A 22,657-nucleotide genomic window follows, 5' to 3' on the forward strand; every position below is an offset into this window, starting at 1 on the left:
AAATTTAGCAAAATAGTCATAACAGCAGTTATAGCAATTCTGCCTGTAGTTCTTACATGCTACCCTATACATTTGATTGATAAAACATTGATTTATAGGATGAATACGCTATATACTTCTGACACACTACACAAAGGAAAAATAGCTAGTTTAATGTAGAGTGACTTCTTCACAACCTACAGTCTTTTCTACCTACCTCATGACAAAAGGAGTTGAGGCTGGATGAAGAGGCTGGATGAAGAGTGTCAGTGTTGGGCTCAAGTTAATCAATATATATATTCCACTGTGTGAATGCACACACACACACACACACACACACACACACACACACACACACACACGATACACATTATCTTGTCACTTAGTTATCACTAACTAAATACAGAGCATTTCTCTTTGTCTCTCTCCCTGTTTCTCTTTCCCGACTTTTATGACCCTCACACTCTCTCTGCATTTCTCTGGCTCCCTCTCTGTCTGTCTGTCGGAGCACAAGAAGGAACGAGAGAGAGAGGGGGAGACAGAAACTCCTCGGGGAATGTCGAGTGTCTTCCTATATCACTTTGATGATGCAGGGTGAATTAATAGCCATTAAGTGAATGCTGGCCCACACACAAAAGCTCCTCTTAATGGTAGAGTTTTTACTGTAGCTGCGAGGAGGAGGGCGTGGTTTCGCCTGCAGACTTCACTTGAGTTGGCAATCACTACGGCTCCCAATGATGTCACCAATACCTTTAATATAACATCAACTACAATGAAATATCAGAAACAGAGCCATGCATTTGTTCATTGAAGCACGGCATTCAGTTACATATTCAGTATAGCCTCTTTGTTTCAATTTTGAGGAGAGGGCAAGAATTCCAAAAAAGTCCTAAAAATGTTTTCCCAAGGGTATGCCCCTGAGCCCTGGGAGTGAATTTGGGCCCCCCCATTCCCACAGGAACTTGGACCCAGGGTGTGCGTGTGCGTGTGGGGATGGGGGGACCCAAAAGGATATATGGTGTGTAATGTATGGTGGGGATTGTGTGCTAGTGTTTTATGGGCCGCTACATAAATGCATACATGGTTACATGGCCAAGTGTGCACTCTCTCTCACACTAATCGTCATACACACACACACACACACACACACAGATGTATGGAACATCAACATTCCCCACAGCTCAGGCACAGGGGTCTTTGTGCCCATCCATGCATCAGTCTGTCCAGTCAGTCTAAAGTTACGGCTCTACAGGCTCATCACACTGTCTGAGACACACACACACACACACACACACACACACACACACACACACACACACACACACACACACACAGAGCAAGAGACATCCCTTCACACAAATACTACACACAACTAGAGACATACTTTGCAGGACTTTCACGCTGTCTGAGACAAACACACACACACACACACACACACAGCCTGCCAGCCTGTGTCGTGTCCGCTGCCCAACTGGCTAATCAGATCAGTATCAGTGTATGTTTCCCACCTTGTGATTGGCTATTATTCCTTCCACATAATGACACTATCAAAGTACATGACACCCCTTAACCACTTACTAGATACACACAATGCCTTCCTTAATCTGACCACTATGTATTAATTCTTAGTAAGGGATTTTTTGGTAGGGATTATATTAGATTAGATCACATTAGATTACAGTGCAATTTTGCTCATCCCTATCGGGGAGTCTGAGATCTGAGCTGACCAATAAAGTGCTCTGGGACAGGCTTCAGTCCCAGGAATAGATGTAAACAACTCAGTCACCAAGGGTAAGAAAAATGCTTTAAATTATTACTTGTATCACTTTCTTATTATTTCTTCCAGTTCAGTTCATAAAACACCCTCACTGTAAATGTCATGTTAGAAATACCAGAAGAAAATAATGTAAAAAAAACCATTATTTCCACTTGGAGGGGTTTGGTTCATGAAGTGATGGCGTATAAGGAGAAGGGCAAATATGATGTGGTACAGTAGTAAATTACATTAAACTAGTTTGGGACTTCAATTTGTAACACCCAGCTGGTCATTTAAATAATAAGAGTAATGAGGGCAATCTTGGTCCAACCTGAGGTGTTTGTTAACCACCAGACCGAAGTTGTCCTCTGTGTGTGTGTGTGTGTGTGTGTGTGTGTGTGTGTGTGTGTGTGTGTGTGTGTGTGTGTGTGTGTGTGTGTGTGTGTGTGTGTGTGTGTGTGTGTGTGTGTGTGTGTGTGCGCGTGTGCGTGTGTGTCCAAGGTCTATTCTAGGAGAATTCCAGAGGTGAGACACTGTGACTGACCCCCACCTCGCAGGATCTGACAGGGTATCACCACACACGCACAGACATACACACACACACACGCGCGCGCGCGCCTAAGTGTCTGACTGTATGTATGAAATCGTACATTTTCAAGTCAGATATGCAAAATCGTAAACATTGACACACATTCATCCACAGTGACTGAAGTCAACCCACCTCGGACCATTCCATGAACGCCCAATGATACGTTATAATTAATGCATGAAATCAACAAACTTCCCCCGACACGGGAGTCGAACGCAGTATTGCACAGTTGTTGACTAGTGTGTTCCGATGATAACACTACAGGCGTCCAGTCAAAAACATCAAGATGGCATTCAGTAGTAGTCTGACCAATACAATACACCGCGTTTTAGCATTGGAGGCAATAAAGCACACATTTGTAGCTTTCACACATAGACTCAAATATGCCCTCTCACAGAAGACGCTAAACGGACTGTAAAGTTTTAGCCCTAAAAAAGAAGGCACAGTAGACACTCTCTTACCGGTTTTCTCAGCAGCTCTCTCTCTCTCTCTCCCTCTCTCTCTCTCTCAAACTCAAGTCACGACGCCGCTCCACTGCAGATATCAGCCATGTGAAATAGCCGCTTTTCGGATCGGAATATAGTAGTAGTGTAGCCGATGATGAGATTCCGTGTCGGGGAATGGACGTTCGCTGCAGCACGCGCGGATTCCGGTGCAGTTGAAGCTGTGTGGGGGTGACAGCTCGTGGAGAAAATGAGCAGCGCGAGGAACTGGGGATTTGGGGGGAGTTCCCGAGAACACACGGCGAGAACACACACACGCGCAAACACACACACACACACACACACACACACACACACACACACACACGCACACAATGGGGCGGGAGAAAGCCTCGAGTGACACACACATTCGTTAGTTTTCGGTGGAACTAACCCCTTTTTCATTCGAATAAATAAATCCATCGTTTGCATCGTATCACTTGGGTCCTACTTAGGAATTCCTTTAATAAGGGGAGGGGGGCTCTGCTTGAAGCTTGATGTGTTAGGATAAGATTGAAGGGATAGGCAATTTTTCACCTCAACCACTGTTGATGTAAATAAATCAATAAATAAAACCTTTGGATTTGATTTAGTGAAAACGTTTTCAAACTCTCTTACACACACACTCTCTCTCTCTCACACACACACACACACACACTCTCTCTGTCTCTCTCTCTGTCTCTCTCTCTCTCTCTCTCTCTCTCTCTCTCTCTCTCTCTCTCTTATCTCTCTCTCTCTCTCACACACACACACACACACACACACACACGTAACTTGTGTAGCACACGTCCTGTTCTTATGATCAGAGGGGACATATTTAGGGAGTTATTTACCATCACGGAGAAAAACATAGGGGTCGGAGGGGTTGGGGGGGGGTATAATGACGAACGAACAGGGGGGCTAGCATTTAGTGGCTGCACTGAGGATGGTGCGATGTTACCATGTCGATGAGTGAAAGCAGGGCCCACTGACGGATGATGTGCTTCGGCTGTTAAAGCGCCAAGGATTCTGCACGCACGCACACACACACACACACACACACACACACACACACACACACACACACACCTACACACACACGCACGCACACGCACACACACACACACACACACACACACACACACACACACATATATACACATATACTCACACACACACACACACACACACACACACACAGATAGCCCTCCTACGGGCTCACACATCTGCATACTCACACAAATTCAAGAATCACAGGTACAGGCACACACACATTACTATACACTAACCTCGATTTGTTTCCAAATCGAAATATGTCTCCTATAATAACCTCGTTAAGCATCAAGCATTAACTGGTGGGTGTGTTGGGCAGTTGTATGCGCATGTATGCGTGCACGTTGGCTTTATCAAATCAAGTGCAAGCATGGGTGCAGTGCATGCCTTTGTTGCCTTGTGTGTGTGTGTGTGTGTGTGTGTGTGTGTGTGTGTGTGTGTGTGTGTGTGTGTGTGTGTGTGTGTGTGTGTGTGTGTGTGAGAGAGAGTGCAAGCCAATGTGCCTGTCTGTGTGTGCGTGACAGAGACAGGAATCTATTTAAAGTGTACATTTTCATTGCTTTCTTCTTTGTGCACTTTCTGTGTGTGTGTGTGTGTGTGTGTGTGTGTGTGTGTGTGTGAGAGCGTGCATTCCTGTAATCATGAGCATGCACGTGTGTGCCGGTCAGTGCTTTGCCCCGCAGTGTAAAAATAAACCTGGGGGGCCAGGCTACCCTTAGAGAAGGAGGAGGATGAGGAAGATGAGGAAGAGAAAGAGGTGGAACAAGAGAAAAGAGCCACCTTCAACAACCCATCAGGAACACATCAGGAAAAATATGTCACTTGCATCTAGTTTAAGCAAACGCTGCAGGTATAATAGTGTATCCACTGTGTTGCATTGAGGAGGTAACCTGTCTTTTGGGGATATTGTTATCAATATTCCAACAATAAGGAATGAAACGTAAATAATGTTATGTCATGCTGAAATAACGTCATGACATAATGTCATGACGTTTTACCACTACCAGTTAATTTATTTCCTCAATCCAATATCATTCGAGATTGTTTAATTACATTAGCCACAAGTTATGTTAATTTATCAACCTATAAAATGCAAAAAAATATATGACTATCAAAATATGTATTTGAATATATTTCAATAGATTTGCTTGTTGCCTGTGGTGCTTAGATGTTGGTGTCCTGGGTTTTTTTGAGGCCTTGGTTAGGGTTTTCTGGAACAGAAATACTAATATAGGAAGCAAATGTCACATAAGAGGACTCTTATGTATCCATGTCTGAAGAAAAATGAGACAGTGATGAGAGAGAGAGAGAGATAAATAGAGAAGCATGGGGCGGTATAGTGAGGCAGAAGCCTTGGTAGCTGACACTTACTGACAATGGGCCACAGGTCCTCTATCTGCACGCACACACACACACACACACACACACACACACACACACACACACACACACACACACACACACACACACACACATACACACATACATACACACACACACACACACACACACACATTTCCTCTCTCATAGACCCACACATTCATTCGGATACACATTCTCTAACACACGCACACACACACACACACACACACACACACACACACACACACCGCACAAACCCGCATCAACTTGCAGACAGCCCAGAGACACCTGGCTCTGAGCTCCTGCTGAAAGCAACAGAAAATATAGTGTTGTATATATAGGAACAAGGACAGCAAGGTCACGCTGAAATAACCCACACACAAAAACATAACACGCACACACACATACAGGCACACAAACAGAATGTGTGGCCATACAGTCTAACCTATCTATCTGTGTTATAGCTATCCTAGCTATCATTATATAAATCTATCTATCTATCTATCTATCTATCTATCTATCTATCTATCTATCTATCTATCTATCCATATATCTAGCTATCCATCTATCTATCTATCTATCTATCTATCTATCCATATATCTAGCTATCCATCTATCTATCTATCTATCTATCTATCTATCTATCTATCTATCTATCTATCTAGCCATCTATCTATCTATCTATCTATCCTATTATCTATGTATTCATGTATCTTTCCTTCTATCTGTCTGTCCTGAGTTAACCAGACCATTTTAGAACCACAACAGCTGGATCTCATCAGTGGCTCTCCGCAGCAGGAGGGGGGTGTTAGTGTTCAAACCGCCTTTAACTGCCCTGGTTCCGGGTGGTGTGGGGTGGAGAGAGAATGGGAGGACGGGGTGGGATTTGTACCTCACTAGGCTCCAGGGGTAGACGTCTTTGAGTATGTGTTGGGTGGGGGTGGGGGGGGGGGGGGGGACATGACATCAGGATCCTATTAAGGCCAAAGAGGATCATGGGAGTAAAACTGGGCGTCGGCTGGGCATGTGTGAGTGTGTGTGTGTATATATGTGCGTGTGTGTGTGTGTGTGTGTGTGTGTGTGTCTGTGTCTGTCTGTGTGTCTGTGTGTGTTTCAGTGTTTTCAAGCCAGAAGGCCTTTTCTGCTGATGTTTCCGAGCGTTCAGACCTCCGATCCACTCGACTGACGGACCACAACTGCTGTGGGACAGTGCACCACTGTGGGTTTTTACTTCCAGGTTAGAGGTCACGGCCATGGCTTGCTGCCCATTCACATGAGTCCCCAAAAGACATTTGACCCTTGACCCTTCTGGCTGTCCTTCTGCATGTTTCCAGGATTCTTTTTTGATGTGAGCCGTGGCAGATGGACAATGCCGTCCCTCTTCTGAACTGAGGTTTCCCAAGGAAACCGACGGAAAACTTTTCAACTTTGACTCCTTCTGAAAAAAATAGAGTACAGGAGATAAAGATGGAAGAAACATTGAGTAAGTGGTAACATATATTATAAATAACAAATATGGTACTATCAGAAGTGTGTTAGGATATTTTATTGCACCAGTTAATGTATCTTGAGCCAAGATGGACAAATAAATCTCAATTTGCATTTTTTTTAACTTGGTCTGAAATGTTTTGGTTAAATATTGCTGATCATAGTACTCTGGGTGTGTTCAAATGGGATAAACCGAAATCAGGAATACTTGAGAGAACTTCTCAGACATGGGATTCAGCTGTCTGGTGCACCCCATGAGTCACACTGAGGGAACCTTCGGATATTGTGAGATCCCTTTACTCTGTTCTTTATACTGCTTTTTTTAAATCAGAAAGCAATGATAATGTTTACTTTGTGTATACAATAATCTGTAGTAGATTACGTTCCTATCAATCAACAAACGTGTGATAATGATTCAGTTGACAAACGAGTGATAATGTTCTGGACACGGACACAAATGCAGAACACAAACTCTGGATGAAAGAAATAAAACCGGAACCAAACACAATCAAAACAAGAACGACATCTAGTGGCCAAAACATAAAACACAAACCCAAACACCAAACGCGTCCAACTGTTGCATCATGGAGACAATGATTTTCTCGTGTTTCTTTTGCTTATGAAATCATCTGTAGTACTTCAATACAGATGATTTCATAAAAAATGTATCAAAGAAAAGCATGTTTTTAGTTTATTGGGGAACCACTGGGGAAAAAAACATAATAAAGACAATAAAGTTACAGTCATCCACTTTGTTGGATGACTAGTAACAACATCAACTATGCATTTATTAAAACAGTTCCCTGTTTGAATTTGAGTGACCAGAGACTTTACCTTTTGAGATAGTTCTGATATGCATAAAACACAAACACACTTTTTTGACATTTTGACATTAGGTCGCTGTCAAAAGTCACGCTGGGGTTTCGAGCAGTAGGCCTATGGCATATATTAAGTATAATATATATATATATATGCTGGTTGTGAGTGGTTACCTGGGGGCTCATCCCACACAGCTGGGATGACGAGATTTCCCATCTGCAGGACATATGATAACCAATACATATCGATTGATTGATATTGATCTTTTTTTTTAATTTAATTTTTAATTGTAATTCATGCCTCTGACTTTCGCAAACAAGTGACGCGCGTGCGTGTACTGGGAAGAGAGGTTGTTCCCTCCTTAGGGTACCTTGGATATACAGAAATCATGTTTCACTTGTCGTGTCAATGAAGAGGTGGGAATTTGACAAATGACATATGGGAGAGACAGATTCCACAGCCAGGGATGAAGTTGAATCCTTTCAACAAATATTTTAGATACATTTAATAAATGTGAGTGTAGATTTAAGTGTGTGTCATATTAACTTAGAAAGCGTGTAACGAGACAACGAGACTTAATGAGACCTAATTGGAGCTGGGGTGTCAAAGATTTACTTGCATGGTTTATGTGTCAACAGCAAAAGACCGTTCTTCTTTCATCAGGTCATTTCTGACCTGAAATGAATCGGAAAGCCTGAAACAGAAAACTCCGCCCACATTGAAGCGGTGCTGAATGTGGACGGGGTTAAACGTTTGACTCCGCCCACATTGAGCGTCTGCGGGCTGCAGTCAGGGGCTTCTCAGCTGTGACAGCTGTAGCTCTCTGTCCCTATCCGTTGCTGCTCTCAGCTGCTGCATAACAGTGACCTCTAGCGGTTCACGCGTGACTGCATATATTTCCTTCTCATCGCTGAGGTAAATGGGATCCACTCCGACCATGCACAACCACCCGTGGTGTGAGATAAAAGGACAGAAGCACCCATTCGTGCATGATAAAAATAACGTGAGATGAAATGCCCAGGAAACACCATCCACCTTGCTGGAAACGAAGGTCACCAGTAATGATGGCGCCAATGTGAAATATAACTGGGTTAATTATGTCTGTATATATTATATGCAATATATTAAGTAGACCTATACCAAATATATTAAATATCTCTGAAATGAATTTGTCGCCTCAGGCCAAAACAAGGAAAAATAAAATTGAGAAAACTTAAAACACTAGAGTTTTAAAAAATAATCTTCTCCAAAATGTGCACAGTGTGATATTTTATAAGGCAGGACACGTGTTTAAAAAGGCTCAAATGTTTCAGAGGGAGGATCCCCACCAGACCCCCTACTAGTGATTCACTCCATGTGCCCCGCCTAGACCTCCCAATGCCCCCCCAAGCAGGGCCGGCTAGTTCAGGCCTGACGTCACTCAAATTGCACAATGTAGGCCTAGAGGTCGGACGCAAAATAAAGTCCTTTACTGTGAGTTCTTGAGTCTAAGATACCCATGCATGCAGTATGGCCTGAGTTCTCAACACCCTAATTCGTTATTATTTGTTAGTTCCTATAACCTAACGCCTAACAAAAAAAAATAAAAAAATAAAAATAAACACTGATCGAGCCATTGGTAGTAGCAGGTAAGTCCACACGTTTTAACCCTAGCACAGATGGGTGCACACGTCCTCTTGTCTGCTATCAACATACCTTACCTGGGTTGTAGACTATGCCTACATACATGCATACTGTATCGGCATCCTTGGGCAAGATTCCTAACCCTCTTCTGCTTAAGGTACCTGTATCCGTATTCAATGTAAGTCGCTTTGGATAAAAATGTCCAATAAATGTCGAAATAGTAGGCCTACTCAGCCTCACTTTGAATACAAGCGTCTCATAAAATACGCTAAATGTGATACACAATGACACCAATGCAAACGCAAGCACACTTAAAAATTCACCCACACAGAACGAGAAACAGACACCCACACACATTCATAGTAATGATGCTGTGTATATATAGTATATTTATTTAGCTAGTAATCACCATTATGTAATGAAGCTGAGGTACAAATGCTGATATTGGGGAATTCAGGGGAATTCCACAAGATAATTGTCGGGAGAGTTATACAGTGTGTCTGTGTGTCTTTTTTTATTGTATGTGCGAGTGCAGTGTGAATGGGTCAGTGTGCAAGCGTGTGTCAGGGGGTGGTGTTTTTTGTGTGTGAGTGTGTTGAGGGGGACTGGCTTTGCATTTCCATGTAAAATTGCCTTACTGGTTTACTTAATAACCAAGAATGATGATGAGTTCACGATGATTCAACTGATATCATGGGTAGGCCTATCTAATAAATCAGGACCGGATTTCTGGGTTTAATAGCTTCTTTTTTTTTTTTTTACAGTGTTTCAGCCCGCCAAGTATTTTGCAATACTTTGGAGATATTTCACAACAACCAGAGTTTGAGACACGGCGAAAGCTTGCTAGGAAACATATGCGTCTTGAACTTATGAGTTCAGAGATCAGATAATAACTGGGCCGCTGCATCTCTCCCTGGGTTCTCGAGAAGCAGAAGGCGGAAAATAAACGAGAAGAAGGGGGCGAGGAGGACACGACTCCCTGCATTGGAATTTGACCGTTTTTCTTTTTCAGTCTAATTTTGTTTCTCACACACACATTTTTTTTTTTAAATACCTGGGTTGTGTCGGTGAGCTCTGGGACTGGAGAGACCGGCGTGGCTCTCAGGGTGTCATCTTCCTGGCCCCCGGGGGAGTGTGTGTGTGTGTGTGTGTGTGTGTGTGTGTGTGTGTGTGTGTGTGTGTGTGTGTGCGTGTGTGTGTGCCGCCTCCCCCATGACAAGCCTGGGAAACCGGACTACAGGAGCACCTAAGCAACTCCACTTCCTGCGCCGCGACACATCAATTGAGCCGAGGACATGAGACAGCTCGAGTGGTCTCAGATCCCCAGGATGCTTCAGGGTACGACAGTGCTCCCATCACCTAACCTATGCCTCCTGCATGTAGATGTATTTATAGTATACTGCGTAATAACAAGTCGTGCGAGCCGTGTGGTGTGATCACAGTTTTCGCAGCAACCGCATGGATGCATTGTGCACAAGTTGATGCAACAACATTTGTATAAAAGTAAGAGAGAGAGAGAAAGAGAGAGACAGACACAGACACAAACAGAGAGAGTGTCTGAGACATAGAGAGACATGTATGAACATGTTGGAGGGTAATGATGGTATTGGTACTTTTGGCTGTCAGAAAGAGTATGAACATGTTGGAGGGTAATGATGTTATTGGTACTTTTGGCTGTCTCTAGAGAGAGAGTATGAACATCAACACACACACACACACACACACACACACACACACACACACACACACACACACACACACACACACACACACACAGACACAGAGAGAGACTGAGACAGAGAGAGACGTGTATGAACATGTTGGAGGGTAATGATGGTATTGGTATTTTTGGCAGTGGACCAGCATCATCAATATCCCGGAGGGAGAATTCCTTTAGTGCCTCTCGCATTTCCTTATTCCAACAATGAAGGGGAAGCCAGAGGTTAGCGCATGAAAACACGGCAACAACAAGAATCAGCTAAGGTTAAGCGTGCATATTTGATGACTCCGCAGAGATACACGCCTTCAGTGTAACAAAGAGCTTTTTGGCACAGCCTTGCAGCTTTCTTTTAAGACCTTATTCCTACAGTGCCAGGAAAGAACAACAAAAATGCAAGAGCCTTGTCACCTCGATATTTACCGTTGAAGTTAGACCTAGAGAACCACCCCCTTATCGTGACTTTCGTGACCCCGAAAGCCTTGAACTATCGACACTACGCCTCCACGGCAACTGTGCTCAAACTAAAGGAATAGAAAAACGCGATCGGACAACAGAAGTCACAGCGCGGAGTGGTTCCTTGTGCTCCGCTTCGTTACCTCTGCCCCACCTACCCCGCACACTCTCTCAGCCCAGTGGGAAAGGCGAAGAAGTGTCGCAGAACTTGAGCTGACTTGGTCTTGCGTGCCCAGATCCTACTCTTGGAGTAGTTAACCCTTTTTTATTTTTTATTTTATTTATTTATATATTTTTAACGATCTACGAATGCTGACATGGCCGTTTCGATTTCTTTCCATTGCCTGGGCTTCATCGTGCTGGCAGCCGTGTTCATACAGACCATCACGGTTGTTGTTAGTTTTATGTATTTAAACAACGTGCTGAACACGGTAAGTAGGCTATTGGCTATGCTAATGTATGCGACAAAAAAGTTAACTATGTTCTAAATAGGCTACTAGCCTATATCGGATCGGGGATGGGTAACATGAAAAACAAGTTCCAAACTAGAAATTACACACGTTTCCATTATGAGTGGGGATTCCCGATTTAAAATCATTACATATCTATTAGAAATGTCTGCCCGATTGTTCGTGAATTGGGGCGAGACAAGTAGACAATGTGCGATTAGAGAAGGGTTTCAAAGTAGGCATCTGTGAACAATGGTAGGAAATAAGGCACTAGACCTACTGTAGTGTAGCCGCCTTATAATTGAAAACAATGTAAAAAAGAAAAGAAAAAATAATTGTGTGCCAGACATTGTCAACGTAGAAAGACAATCTTAAAAATGAGATTTCTATTTTTGACAACTTAACCCTGGTCAGAGATCGTTACCAACAGGCCAATGATCGTTATCTGCATTCATATCGGCAGATGAGACGGAGCTTCTCCCACAGTAGCATGTCATGTTTGATGGACGCCAATCTGAGATCCGCGCCCGGGCTTGAGGATCCAGAGGACGAAGCGAAAAAGAGCGACCCCTGCTGGCAGCTCACGCAACAGCTCCACTACCGAATAGAAAAGGTGAAAGAAAAGACTAAAACGACTGCCTTCTTGTGTTAAAGCTGTTTTAAGATTCACGTCAGTGTTTAACACTCTCTAAAAATCGTTGTTTTCCTCAGACTATGGCTGAGAGACTCCATAAGGACATGTTCATGCTGAAGAAAAGTAAGAACAATGTCCTCATTGATTATGCCCAGCAGGCATCTGTTATTCCCCCAAACTCAGATGAGTCAATCTTAAAATACCATTAAGTAAATATCTCTCTCTGTCTGTCTCTGTCTCTCTGTGTCTGTGTGTGTGTGTGTCTCTCTCTCTCTCTCTCTCTCTCTCTCTCTCTCTCTCTCTCTCTCTCTCTCTCTCTCTCTCTCTCTCTCACACAGATAGGCAAACCGGGGGGGTTCCCGCGCTGTCCCCGACGGGGGTCCGTCGCGGGGAACCTCTCCCTAAAGTAGCGGCCCATGTGACTGGCGTCCCCTGTTCCAGCCAACCAGAGGGTGAGGGTCACGTCTCCTCCATCCTCAGAGTTGCTTCACAAGCTAATACCCAAAGGGGCCATATCCCCCCAGAAGCTCCACAAACATCTTTCCCTTTTTCCCAGAGTGCAATTGAAGAGCTTTTAAATGTGATTTAGGTCCGGTTTGAGAGTTGTAAAAAGAGAGTAGAAGAGGGCAAGGTTTTTAAGACAACAAAAAACTTCCCCTCCCTCTCTGCTTCCTCCCTCCCTATGTAATAGGCTCATAAATAGGCCAACTCAAAACAGAAATTCTCCCAGCACATCTCACCAATAGTGGACGGATGGCTAGGCCAGTAGCTCTTAAATATTAACTACAGCACCTTTTAATACAATAATCCAGGATTGCAGCATTTTGAAAGCTTTTTCTAATCACGGCATGATTCCAGAATGTCCAGGAGAGAAGGCATGGCTATTTCATAGTCAACGTCAAAGGTCCATTGTAACATGTTTGAATAACATCTTTAACAAAAAGGTACAAGAAAACAACACAGCAATAGACATTGTTTTGACCTAAAAGAACAACAGATGGTAATACTCAGTTACCACTGACTCTAATGCACACGCATTACTTTGGTGGTCCTTCATTCGGTGTGAGCAAGGGGTGAGCAAGACGTTAACCATGGACGTCTTAATGGGAGCTATGGTCGTACTACTGGGAGCCGTTTTTTTTTAAAGGAGAACGCATTTCAGGCCTCCCTTCTCTTCTACGCCATCAATCTGTGAACCTTGGCCTCCGTTGCGTTCCGTTCAAGAGGCTTTTGTCTTGTTGCAAGCCGCTCAGGGACACATGTGTTCATGTCATTTTGTGATGCTAGCAGAAGTGAAGCAGTGAGCTATAAGTTGAGCTAGCAGAACGCTAGCTCAACCTATATATTTGTCCGTTTTCGTTTAACTGGGGATGCTTTGGTCTGAACTTTTTAAAACGTCTTACCTCCCAATCATACTGAAACCACTTGACTTGACGAGTGTGTATATGTGTTTAGGAGTGGGCATTTACTTTTGCGATGTTCTTGAGTAATATTTGTTATACTTATAATACTTGTTCTGTGTGTATGCCTGTGTGTGTGTGTATGCCTGTGTTTGTCTGTGTACATGTGTGTGTTATGTGTGTGCATGCCCGTATGCGTGTGTGTACAGTTCCCCGCAGCAGCAGGGGGTATCTCGGGGAGCGCGTGGGGCCATGGGAGGGTCAGCGCGGCCTGGCCTTCCTCCAGAACATGGAGCTGCGGGGCTGGGACCTGCTGGTTCCCCGGGCCGGCCTGTACTTCATCTACTCCCAGACCTATTTCAGACTGCCCTCGGTAGGGGAGGCAGTGGGGGAGGCCCGGCAGCATGAAGACGCACAGCTGGTCCAGTACATCTACAAGAAGGTGAGGCATACTCAGTGGGGGCCGGGCGGGGCCAGGGGCTTAGAGTAAGTACCACAAGTCAGGAAACTACAAGGATGTCATCGAGTGACATTGTTTCTGTTGAAACGTTTTCGTTTTTTATAGCCTGGTAAGACATACAGCTTTAACCGTGGGAGGTTTCATGCAGGGCCGTAGTAACACTTCACCGGGCACCAACATTCAAGTGCCACCCCTCCCAAGAACAATAATCGCATTGTGAACATCATCATCAAGGGTATTTTAATGATCAATTATGATGAAATGTTCAACAACTTAGCCTTTGTTATATAACTCAAACAAAGGCATACTGCAGGCCTAACTATTCCTGCTTCAACAGTCATCAAGTGCTTTTAAATAATTCACAGATGCACAAAGGCCTAACAGTAACAGTATTTAGTTTGGCACTCCCACTTAACTGTCACTCCGTTAAAAGCTTTTTGAAATCGGCCTATTCCTGTGTTCTAGTGACATCACAAGGGGGAGTGTCCACCTAGATGTATGATGGATAGATAAGTAACATTTGCTGCCGTCCACTGTGTAGGCTGGTAGACTGATCTATCCAGCATACATGTACGTGGACACTCCCACTTGTGATGTCACTTGAAAAAGGAAAAGACACATTTTCAAACGACTTGTAATCACACTCACACCTGGGGGCATAATATCCTCCCTTTAAAAAAACAAACCTTTTGTCCACTTACAATTCCTTGCAGTCACTGTCAGTTTGATTGCATTTATTTTGTTCTTAAGCTGCCCATCACTATGGGAGTGTCTTTCAAATGACTTAGGTCTAAATATTTGTCTTACGCTGTTGTGTGGCCCCTTGTAGATGAGCTCCTACACCGTCCCTATCCTGCTGATGAAGTCCTCCCGGAGTGTGTGTTGGGCCCGGGGCCCGGAGCCCGGGCTCTTCTCCCTGCACCAGGCCGGCACCGCCCACCTGCAGCCTGCCGACCGCCTCTTCATCACCGTTAGCAACGTCAGCACTGTGGTGATGGACGGCAGGACCAGCTACTTTGGGGCCTTCCTCGTGGGCTAATTGCTCCATTCAATCAACGTAATTGGTGGATTACCAGAGGAACAATCAGGGCAAAGTCTTGGGTCTGTTTTGTGATGGACTAATTCTTAACGACTATGGTGTGGGATTTCACAGCAATCTGTGTGGTATGAACTACCATGGGTGCTGGATCCATGCTGGAACTGTGAAACTGGGAAAACAGACTTAAAGACTACGGTGATGTTGGAAATGTGGCACATCTCTAAATGTGGAATTTCACCACGGATCAGCACTTTAGCACAAGTTCAGTTTGTGTCCAATATGATGTGAATCATCTTTATTATGTTAATACACTGTATTCTTCATTGTTGTTTTTTTTGTTTGTTTTATACATTTTGTTAATTGAGAAAAAATGATAGTGATGCAGAAAACCAGTTTGCCATTAGATGTGGTGGATACTCGATCATCTGCTTCAGGAATGAAATATGATTCACAGCCATTATTCTGAAAGTACAGTGTTGTCAATAGATAGATAGTAATAGTTTGATTACCATAATGTCTATACGCCGTTCACTGGCTTTAAGCAGAGACACGTTTTGTTCCATGTTAAATTATAAGGATATGGAAATATGGCAGTGCTTGCCAGTTGTTTTGGAAAATGTTTCTTAATGCCATGATGTGTCACCCGAATACAAGCTATTCAGTGGATAGTTATCTGATTGGTGTTCCCTACTGAACGTGACTCAACATAGTTATGCTATGAAATATGAAGAAACTAGTGAACATAACTGTGGCAGGAAAGTGCAAGTTGGTTCCAATCCCATCTGTTAAGTTCTGGGTTTGATCCCCAATGTCCAGTCTAGCAGTAGGCATCTTTGACTAAGGTGTCAAACCCCTACCTTCTCTTTAATGACATGCATCTTAATTCAACTGGAAAATATAGCCAATAGATGTTCCCTATTTGGCTGTCAGGTATAAGTGCAACTATTTTGGAGCTGGTGTTCCTAATCAGGTTACAAAGCACAATCTGTTGGTAGAAGAAGTGATTCTAGTTCACCCTCCTCCTGCTCACCTGGCAGCTTCTTGAGGCCACCCACACACACACACACACACACACACACACACACACACAAACAACAATGAAAAAGTAAAAAACTACTATTTTAATTCATGATGTATTGTTTTCATAATGTGGCAGTGAACATCTCGACCAGTCTCCCCTGCAACAGCAGTTATTCCATTTAAAAACAAATGTGTGTTACAGTTCAAGTAATGCCCAAAAGTTACACATTGACACAATCGCACATTGCACACACACACGTGTAGGCTCTCTCGCTCGCTCGCTCACACTCACATAAATTGTAAATCTAGTCACTACTTCCTGGCTTTAAGAAGTCAGGTTTTTTTTTTTGTTTTGACCTCTGACCTCACTTAAAATCTCTTTTTGGTCCCCATGACAAACACACGAGTAGATAACAGGCACACACAAAATAAAACAGACAGATATGGACCCTCCCAGTTACATGAGGGGATCCAAGGTGCTTTCCACAAAAACAACATAGGCGTCCACGCAAACACCCTGGACTGGTATCAAAAATATATATAGATATTTTTTTTACCATGGTCTTCACCATGGCCAAACACTTCAACTGGGGACAAACATGAGCAGGCCAAGGATGTTCTGTCTGAATAATAGTGTTAATTGTATGGCTTTGTTTCGTCTATACGCATATATACACACCAACACACAGCGTTTTACAATCCCCTTAGAAAACGAGTTGTAACATTACAGAAATCACATTGACTGTAAATATATAGTGTAATATTGAACTATAAATAAATTACAATGCTTGTACTGGTTCCTCAGAAGCTCTGTAAACAGACATGGATGTGTTTTTGTGTGAGAGAAGCTGGAAGGCTCCATTAGTGTGGGTTCAGCCCATTGGTGCCGATATTGCTATGGTAACCGAGAAAGGTTGTAATTGGCCAATCTGTCAGACTTAAGTGCTCGTGTCCTGGTGCCCACTCCCATTGACATTACAGTAAAACTCAGCAGGTAGGCAAACTCACATACACACACACACACATACATACGCACGACCGCCGGAGCAAGACAAACACTTATCTTCTAGCCTGCAGTGTCCACATCAAGTCCATTAAAGCCAATTCATTGGCAACAGTACTAGGATTCATTGAGAGTGTCTGAGATACAGGCAGCTATAAAAACACACAGAAGGCATATGTACTGGACAGATAGATATGTTTTACAGGTGAGCCAAATGTTAACTAACCACAAGAAAATACATTTTTTAGTAGGGCTGTCCCTGATTCTAACGACCACCTGAAACCAACAGTGATTAATACTTTAGTTCATGGAGATTGTATGAAAGGTGAATGAGAGATGATTATGCTGTCGTTTGTCGATATGCACCAAATATTTGGCATGTGTCCAGGTGCATGCACAAACACACACAGACTTGTTATTGATGTCTGTGGCCTTTAAAAAAAAATGCAGAACAGACTAGGAACCACATGTGTGTGAGCATGTGTGTTTGAGGGCCCCCAAAGAACAAGACACTCACTTTTCAGGCACACTACAAAAAAAGACTAGCTTTGGCACACCCATGTCTGCACGCACACGCACACACACACTTAGATCAATAGCTGCCTCAGTCGGCATCCCTCGCAGAAGAGAGCGACAGACAGAGAGAGTGAGAGAGAGTGAGAGAGAGAGAGAGAGAGAGAGAGAGACACAAAGACAGAGAGAGAGAGGCTCGCGGCCATCCATCAGCCCAACCAGTCGTCACATTCAGTCATCGCTGAGCAGTTAAAAAAAAAATAAAAAATCAACTGCCACAAAACAAAAAACAAAAAACTTCAGCCAATCAGCAGCTCAAGGCTGTCTTTGTAAGCAGGGTCCTGCGGAGGGCTGGGGGCAAGGTAGGCCGTGGCCATGGGGGAGCCCGTCGCCGTGGCGACGTTAAGGAGGTGGGTGTGGCCTCCGTGGATGGTGGCAGCGGTGCCCGGGTTACGGAGGGCGGCGGCGGTGATGCTGGTGAGGTTGATGCCCAGCGTGAGGCGTGTCTGTTCCAGCGCCTTCTCCGGCACGGCGAAGGCCTCCAGCTTCTTCTCACCGTTGGCCATGTACGAGTTTTGGCAGCCGCGGCAGATACAGTCCAGACACGCCTGCAACATCACGCAGTTAAGAGATATATTTAGATATCAGGGTTTCCCCCAGCTGGCTATAGGACAGGCGCAACGCCTCCGCCTTGTGAAAACAAACAAATGATCTTCACAGTACAACGACAATGTACGCGTCCATTTGGGTCAGCATTGGCTAATTTATATGACACATCTATGACATCAAACAGTGGCCGGTCTCCGTGGAGACGGAGCCTGGTTCTCTCTGATTACACACGTCATTCACATCCGATCATGACAGAACCACACATCCATTAGGAGATTGCAGAGGCGTTGAGAAAATGTCATGAGTTAAATACATGTGAATGATGCGTTTAACGCACTGTAGAACAAATGTGCAACGATTCAATTATCTATATCTATATATATACAGTCCGTTTGCGTTATGACCAAACCGTAGCTCCCTTGGACAGTTTTACCTGCTTTTTACTGTTGTAGAGGTGGCCGGATACACTTCTTAACAGAGTTATATCCGTTTAATTGCGTTTTGTTAGGGTACCGTTTAGGGCAGGGTATTTTGTCATTTCACTTTTGTGATTTGTTTTAATATACCACCAACAGTAGCGCTATGCTGCTATAATTGTCACTTCAGTTTTGAGGTCGGGACACTACGGCTGCACAGCCATTATCGTAAAACCTTGTTGAATGCGGGGGAACTCTGCATAACCGGGGCCAGCCGCTAATTATTGGGGAACAAACCTATTTCAGTCTCAACAACAATGCAATGGCGGAGAGCTTCATTTTGGGCTATTTAATTATAGGCTTTATCCTTCTTCAAAACTTGGCCAAAATACATATTGACTTAAATGTCATTTTCTACAGTTTAATAGAAAGGGGAGCGTCTGTATTTTCTGAGTAATACAGTGATAACGCCCAAGCCTAGTGCTAATGCTAATGTCCTTAAGTGCTCCGCTATAAAGCCATCTACAGTGGGGAGCAGAAGACCGACTCAGCGGTCCACGTCACAGGCGGTGTTAACTGCTTGCTTCAGGGTTTCAGTTGTCAATCAACACACTAGACCTTGACCACGGATTGTCCTACGAGTGTTCCAACTTTATTAACCGCTTTATTACAGAGTGTGCCGTGAATACAAAGTTAACCTACCCAGCCTGTATAAGACACTTTATTTTAGATATATAGATGTCTAGCAATATAATAGGATAAAGTTTAAGTAAAATAACCAAAGAGCAGCTTCTGAAAAGGAAAACACGAGCAAACTGCAGGGTCTCACCTTTCGGTTGGAGTAGCATGGGCACCGCTGTCCCCGGCATGTCAGCACAGACGGGTTCTGGGTGGCCCGGCCACACTTGCAGCCCTTCTTCTCCACAGGCTTCTTGTAGGGGGGCTTGACGGCGGGTACCAGACAGCCTGAGGGCAGCCGCTGGTCCTTGCCACGCTGGTCCTTGGGACGCTGGTCCTTGGGCTTGGGGCCTCCGCTGCTGCGAGGCTTGCTGCAAGGCTTCTTGGGCACCGGGTCCACGGTTTTACGGGGGCCCTTGGTGTAGTTGGGTGAAGGGCGGTTGGGCTTGGGGGCGGAGCCATTGGGGAGGGAGGAGTACGTGTGAGAGGGTGCCATGGACGGGTGTGGGTGTGGGTGTGGGTGGGGCGGGGGCTGGGTCTGGGGGACGGAGGGGCTGTCATGCTGCTCCGTGGCGCCCTGCAGGATGGAGGCGATGGGGAGAGGCTTCACCCGCTCCCTGTCGCTCTCTGACCGAGACCTCTTCCTGTTGGGTCGGAACGGAGGATGGCAGGGGGCCGGGTCTGAGGGGGCTACGAGTGCGTGCATGCGAGCACTACTGTAGCCAACCAACGTGCGAGTCCTGTCCGGCTGGATCTGTGTGTAGTTGTGCCCTGTGTCCAAGCGTATGTACATTTGTGTCGTGTGTCCTCTGTCCGAGGGGATGTGCACGTGTGTGTGAGTGTGAGTGCTTTCGGGCGGTGACTCGGGAGAGTCCGCGATGGGCTGGATCGGGTCCAGCGTCTGCAGAACCTCCTCCACGCTGAGGAGCAGCACCTCCCCTTCCTCCAGCTCTCTGCTAGACTCCTCGTCGAGGAGGGAGCAGACAGAGGTCTGTGGGGGGGCGTATGCTCCAGGGGCGTGCCCCGGTTCCGGGGCGCCACAGCTGGCCGAGGACGCGGCAGAGAGGCTCCCCGGGGACGGCTGTTGCTCTTCCTCCAGCTCACACACCTCCAGCTCCGGGGAGGAGGGACCCAGCTCCTCCACGGAAGTCCCGTTGCAGTCCTGCTGCGCACTGGGCCATGGGGGTTCTGAGGAAGAGCACTGCGGCGGGGCTGACAATTCTGCAGGTACGGGCGGGGCTTCAGTGGGAGTAAGGGACTCGACAGCACAGGGAGCTTCGTCCGCCGGTGCGGGCTCCTCTGTGTCTGGCTCTATATCCAGAGTTTCCTCGTCCGTCATGAACACCACCTCCTCCAACAGGGCCAAGAGCTCTGGAGACCCGCCCACCTGGCTGCTGATTGGCTGCAGCAGCGGGGATTGGGTGACGTACAAGCACAGCTTCCTATAGCACTGAACCAGCAGAGACAGCTGTTTGTTCTCCTGGAAGCAGGAGTAGTCCCGACACCAGCTGCACAGTGGCTTCATCTGCATCTTCTGGCCTTTGCATCCCGAGCAAACATAGTGCTGGCACTCTGAGTGTGTGGGGGCAATTGGGTCTTGAAGCAGTTTGCCTTGCAACAAAAAAAACAACACAAGACCACGTTATTACCATGTAGCCAATAACATGATGAATACAATAAAATATGCATGCTATAGGGTTCTCTGTATCCCAGATGGTTGGTTGTGTTCATCAACATCTAATAGTAAAGAACAAGGGGCCGTCTGTCTCGTTACGACGCGACTCGCTTAGCGATGAAGAGGGCAGCTGCTTCTAGGAGCTCAACCTCGGTTACCAAGGAGACCATAGTTAGCTTATCAAGCTGTGTCAACGGCTTTGCCAACGCGGCAGGGAATAAATGTTACTCAAATTTCACAACGGGTGTAATTTGATAAGGAAATCAAATCAGTGCGTTTTCATGTTTTTAATCACGATTCATGATTATTATTATTTTTTTACATATTCATGATGAACACAACATGATATTGAAGAGATTCTTACCGCAGACCAAACATGCGAGGGACTGTCGGAAGAAGGGCAGTAGCTTGTACATCTCTGTAAAGGTCTGGGGTCTCCGCGGGTCACATTGGAACACGGCCCGGCTGGCGGACAGGTACAGAGCGGTTGCATTGACAGGGTTCATCTCTGTGCACCGCAGCCTCTGGGAAACAGAGCCCAGGGGGGGAATAAACCCAGCCACGCACTGAGACGGGTCCCAGGGTGGATGGAGTGATCTGCCGTGGTTTGGTCCGTTCTCACCACAACAATACCCAACTCATCCGGCCGCGTGTAGGAAGGCAGACAGCTGCAGTCCGAAAAACAGCATAATGAAATGTGACGCGCGAAGTGTTAGAGCGTAAAGATAGCCAGTTGCACGTTAGCATAACATTGTTTTCGCACCATTCACTATAGGTTTACCTGATCACAATTAAATTAGTTATGGTGGGACGAAGCACTCCTCGCGTTACTCGTACGGTTTGTCTCTCACATCAATAGTTCCATTTCCAGACAATGAATTAGAAAATCCCACCAGCTATGGTCCAAAGAGTTAGCTGGTGCCACGAGCACCGAAATATCTACTAGCACATCATAAACAGATTTTAGGGGGATTGTGCATAGTATGGCAAATCGTAGGAAATCATTAAAACTCCGTCCTCCTACAGCTCAAAGATTAACGGCGAATGAAGCCAGTAGTAAGAATTCACGCGCGCAGCCGATGTAAACAAAGCTAGCTATCAAGTTAGCACAGTGAGCTAACTTAAATATTGATTCGGAAGATTTGAGTCCCGTCAGTCTTCTCTAAACATATGCTTCGAAGTGAAACGTAGCATTTAAAAAAACGATATAATGTGGCACGTTTTGCTATAACAAGCCCTTAATGTTGACCAAAACATTGGCAGCTAGCCGTTCACAATGCATCAATCATTTGGTTTTCCACTTTTCCTCCTTGCCCCTCGTCTCGAGATACGTGTTCACGCGAGATCATACGTTCCAGTTACCTTGGTTACAGAGATGGGAAAACCTTTCCTTTTCGTGTATAATTTCACTGTTGGATATATATTTTGAATACAAAGATATAAATATATTTAAGGCAT

General features: G+C 45.1%; 3 protein-coding genes across 4 annotated transcripts in view; 1 reads left to right on the top strand and 2 right to left on the bottom strand.

Moving 5' to 3' along the window:
* ppp2r3a (protein phosphatase 2, regulatory subunit B'', alpha) overlaps positions 1 to 2,913 on the bottom strand; it is a 55,267-nt gene extending 52,354 nt beyond the window's left edge. Inside the window, exon 1 of the mRNA XM_084482320.1 lies at positions 2,786 to 2,913. The gene's annotated coding sequence lies outside the window, so the exon portion shown is untranslated. The remainder of the gene's footprint in view (positions 1 to 2,785) is intronic.
* An 8,707-nt stretch (positions 2,914 to 11,620) lies between these two features.
* LOC311362764 (tumor necrosis factor ligand superfamily member 10-like) lies at positions 11,621 to 15,480 on the top strand (the record flags this gene model as incomplete). The annotated part of the gene is made up of 6 exons (XM_084482670.1): positions 11,621 to 11,734; positions 12,216 to 12,365; positions 12,464 to 12,509; positions 12,725 to 12,838; positions 13,996 to 14,228; positions 15,076 to 15,480. The coding sequence occupies 6 exons, from the start codon at positions 11,621 to 11,623 to the stop codon at positions 15,283 to 15,285; spliced, it is 867 nt and encodes a 288-aa protein (XP_084338796.1). The 3' UTR covers positions 15,286 to 15,480.
* Positions 15,481 to 16,446: 966 nt separating this feature from the next.
* LOC311362177 (E3 ubiquitin-protein ligase MSL2-like) lies at positions 16,447 to 22,485 on the bottom strand. Of its 2 annotated transcripts, XM_084481991.1 has the most exons (4): positions 21,981 to 22,485; positions 21,564 to 21,867; positions 19,676 to 21,135; positions 16,447 to 18,429 (listed from the first exon to the last, which is right to left on the bottom strand). In XM_084481991.1, exons 2-4 carry the CDS (start codon positions 21,703 to 21,705, stop codon positions 18,121 to 18,123), a joined length of 1,911 nt encoding a protein of 636 aa, XP_084338117.1. In that variant the 5' UTR covers positions 21,706 to 21,867; positions 21,981 to 22,485; the 3' UTR covers positions 16,447 to 18,120. The 2 variants fall into 2 exon arrangements, with proteins under 2 accessions (XP_084338117.1, XP_084338118.1); XM_084481992.1 differs by having other exon boundaries at positions 21,564 to 22,485.
* Between the last annotated feature and the right edge of the window lie 172 nt (positions 22,486 to 22,657).

The sequence above is a fragment of the Micromesistius poutassou genome (genome assembly GCF_964030765.1).
Source record: "Micromesistius poutassou genome assembly, chromosome: 17".
Classification (NCBI taxonomy): domain Eukaryota; kingdom Metazoa; phylum Chordata; class Actinopteri; order Gadiformes; family Gadidae; genus Micromesistius; species Micromesistius poutassou.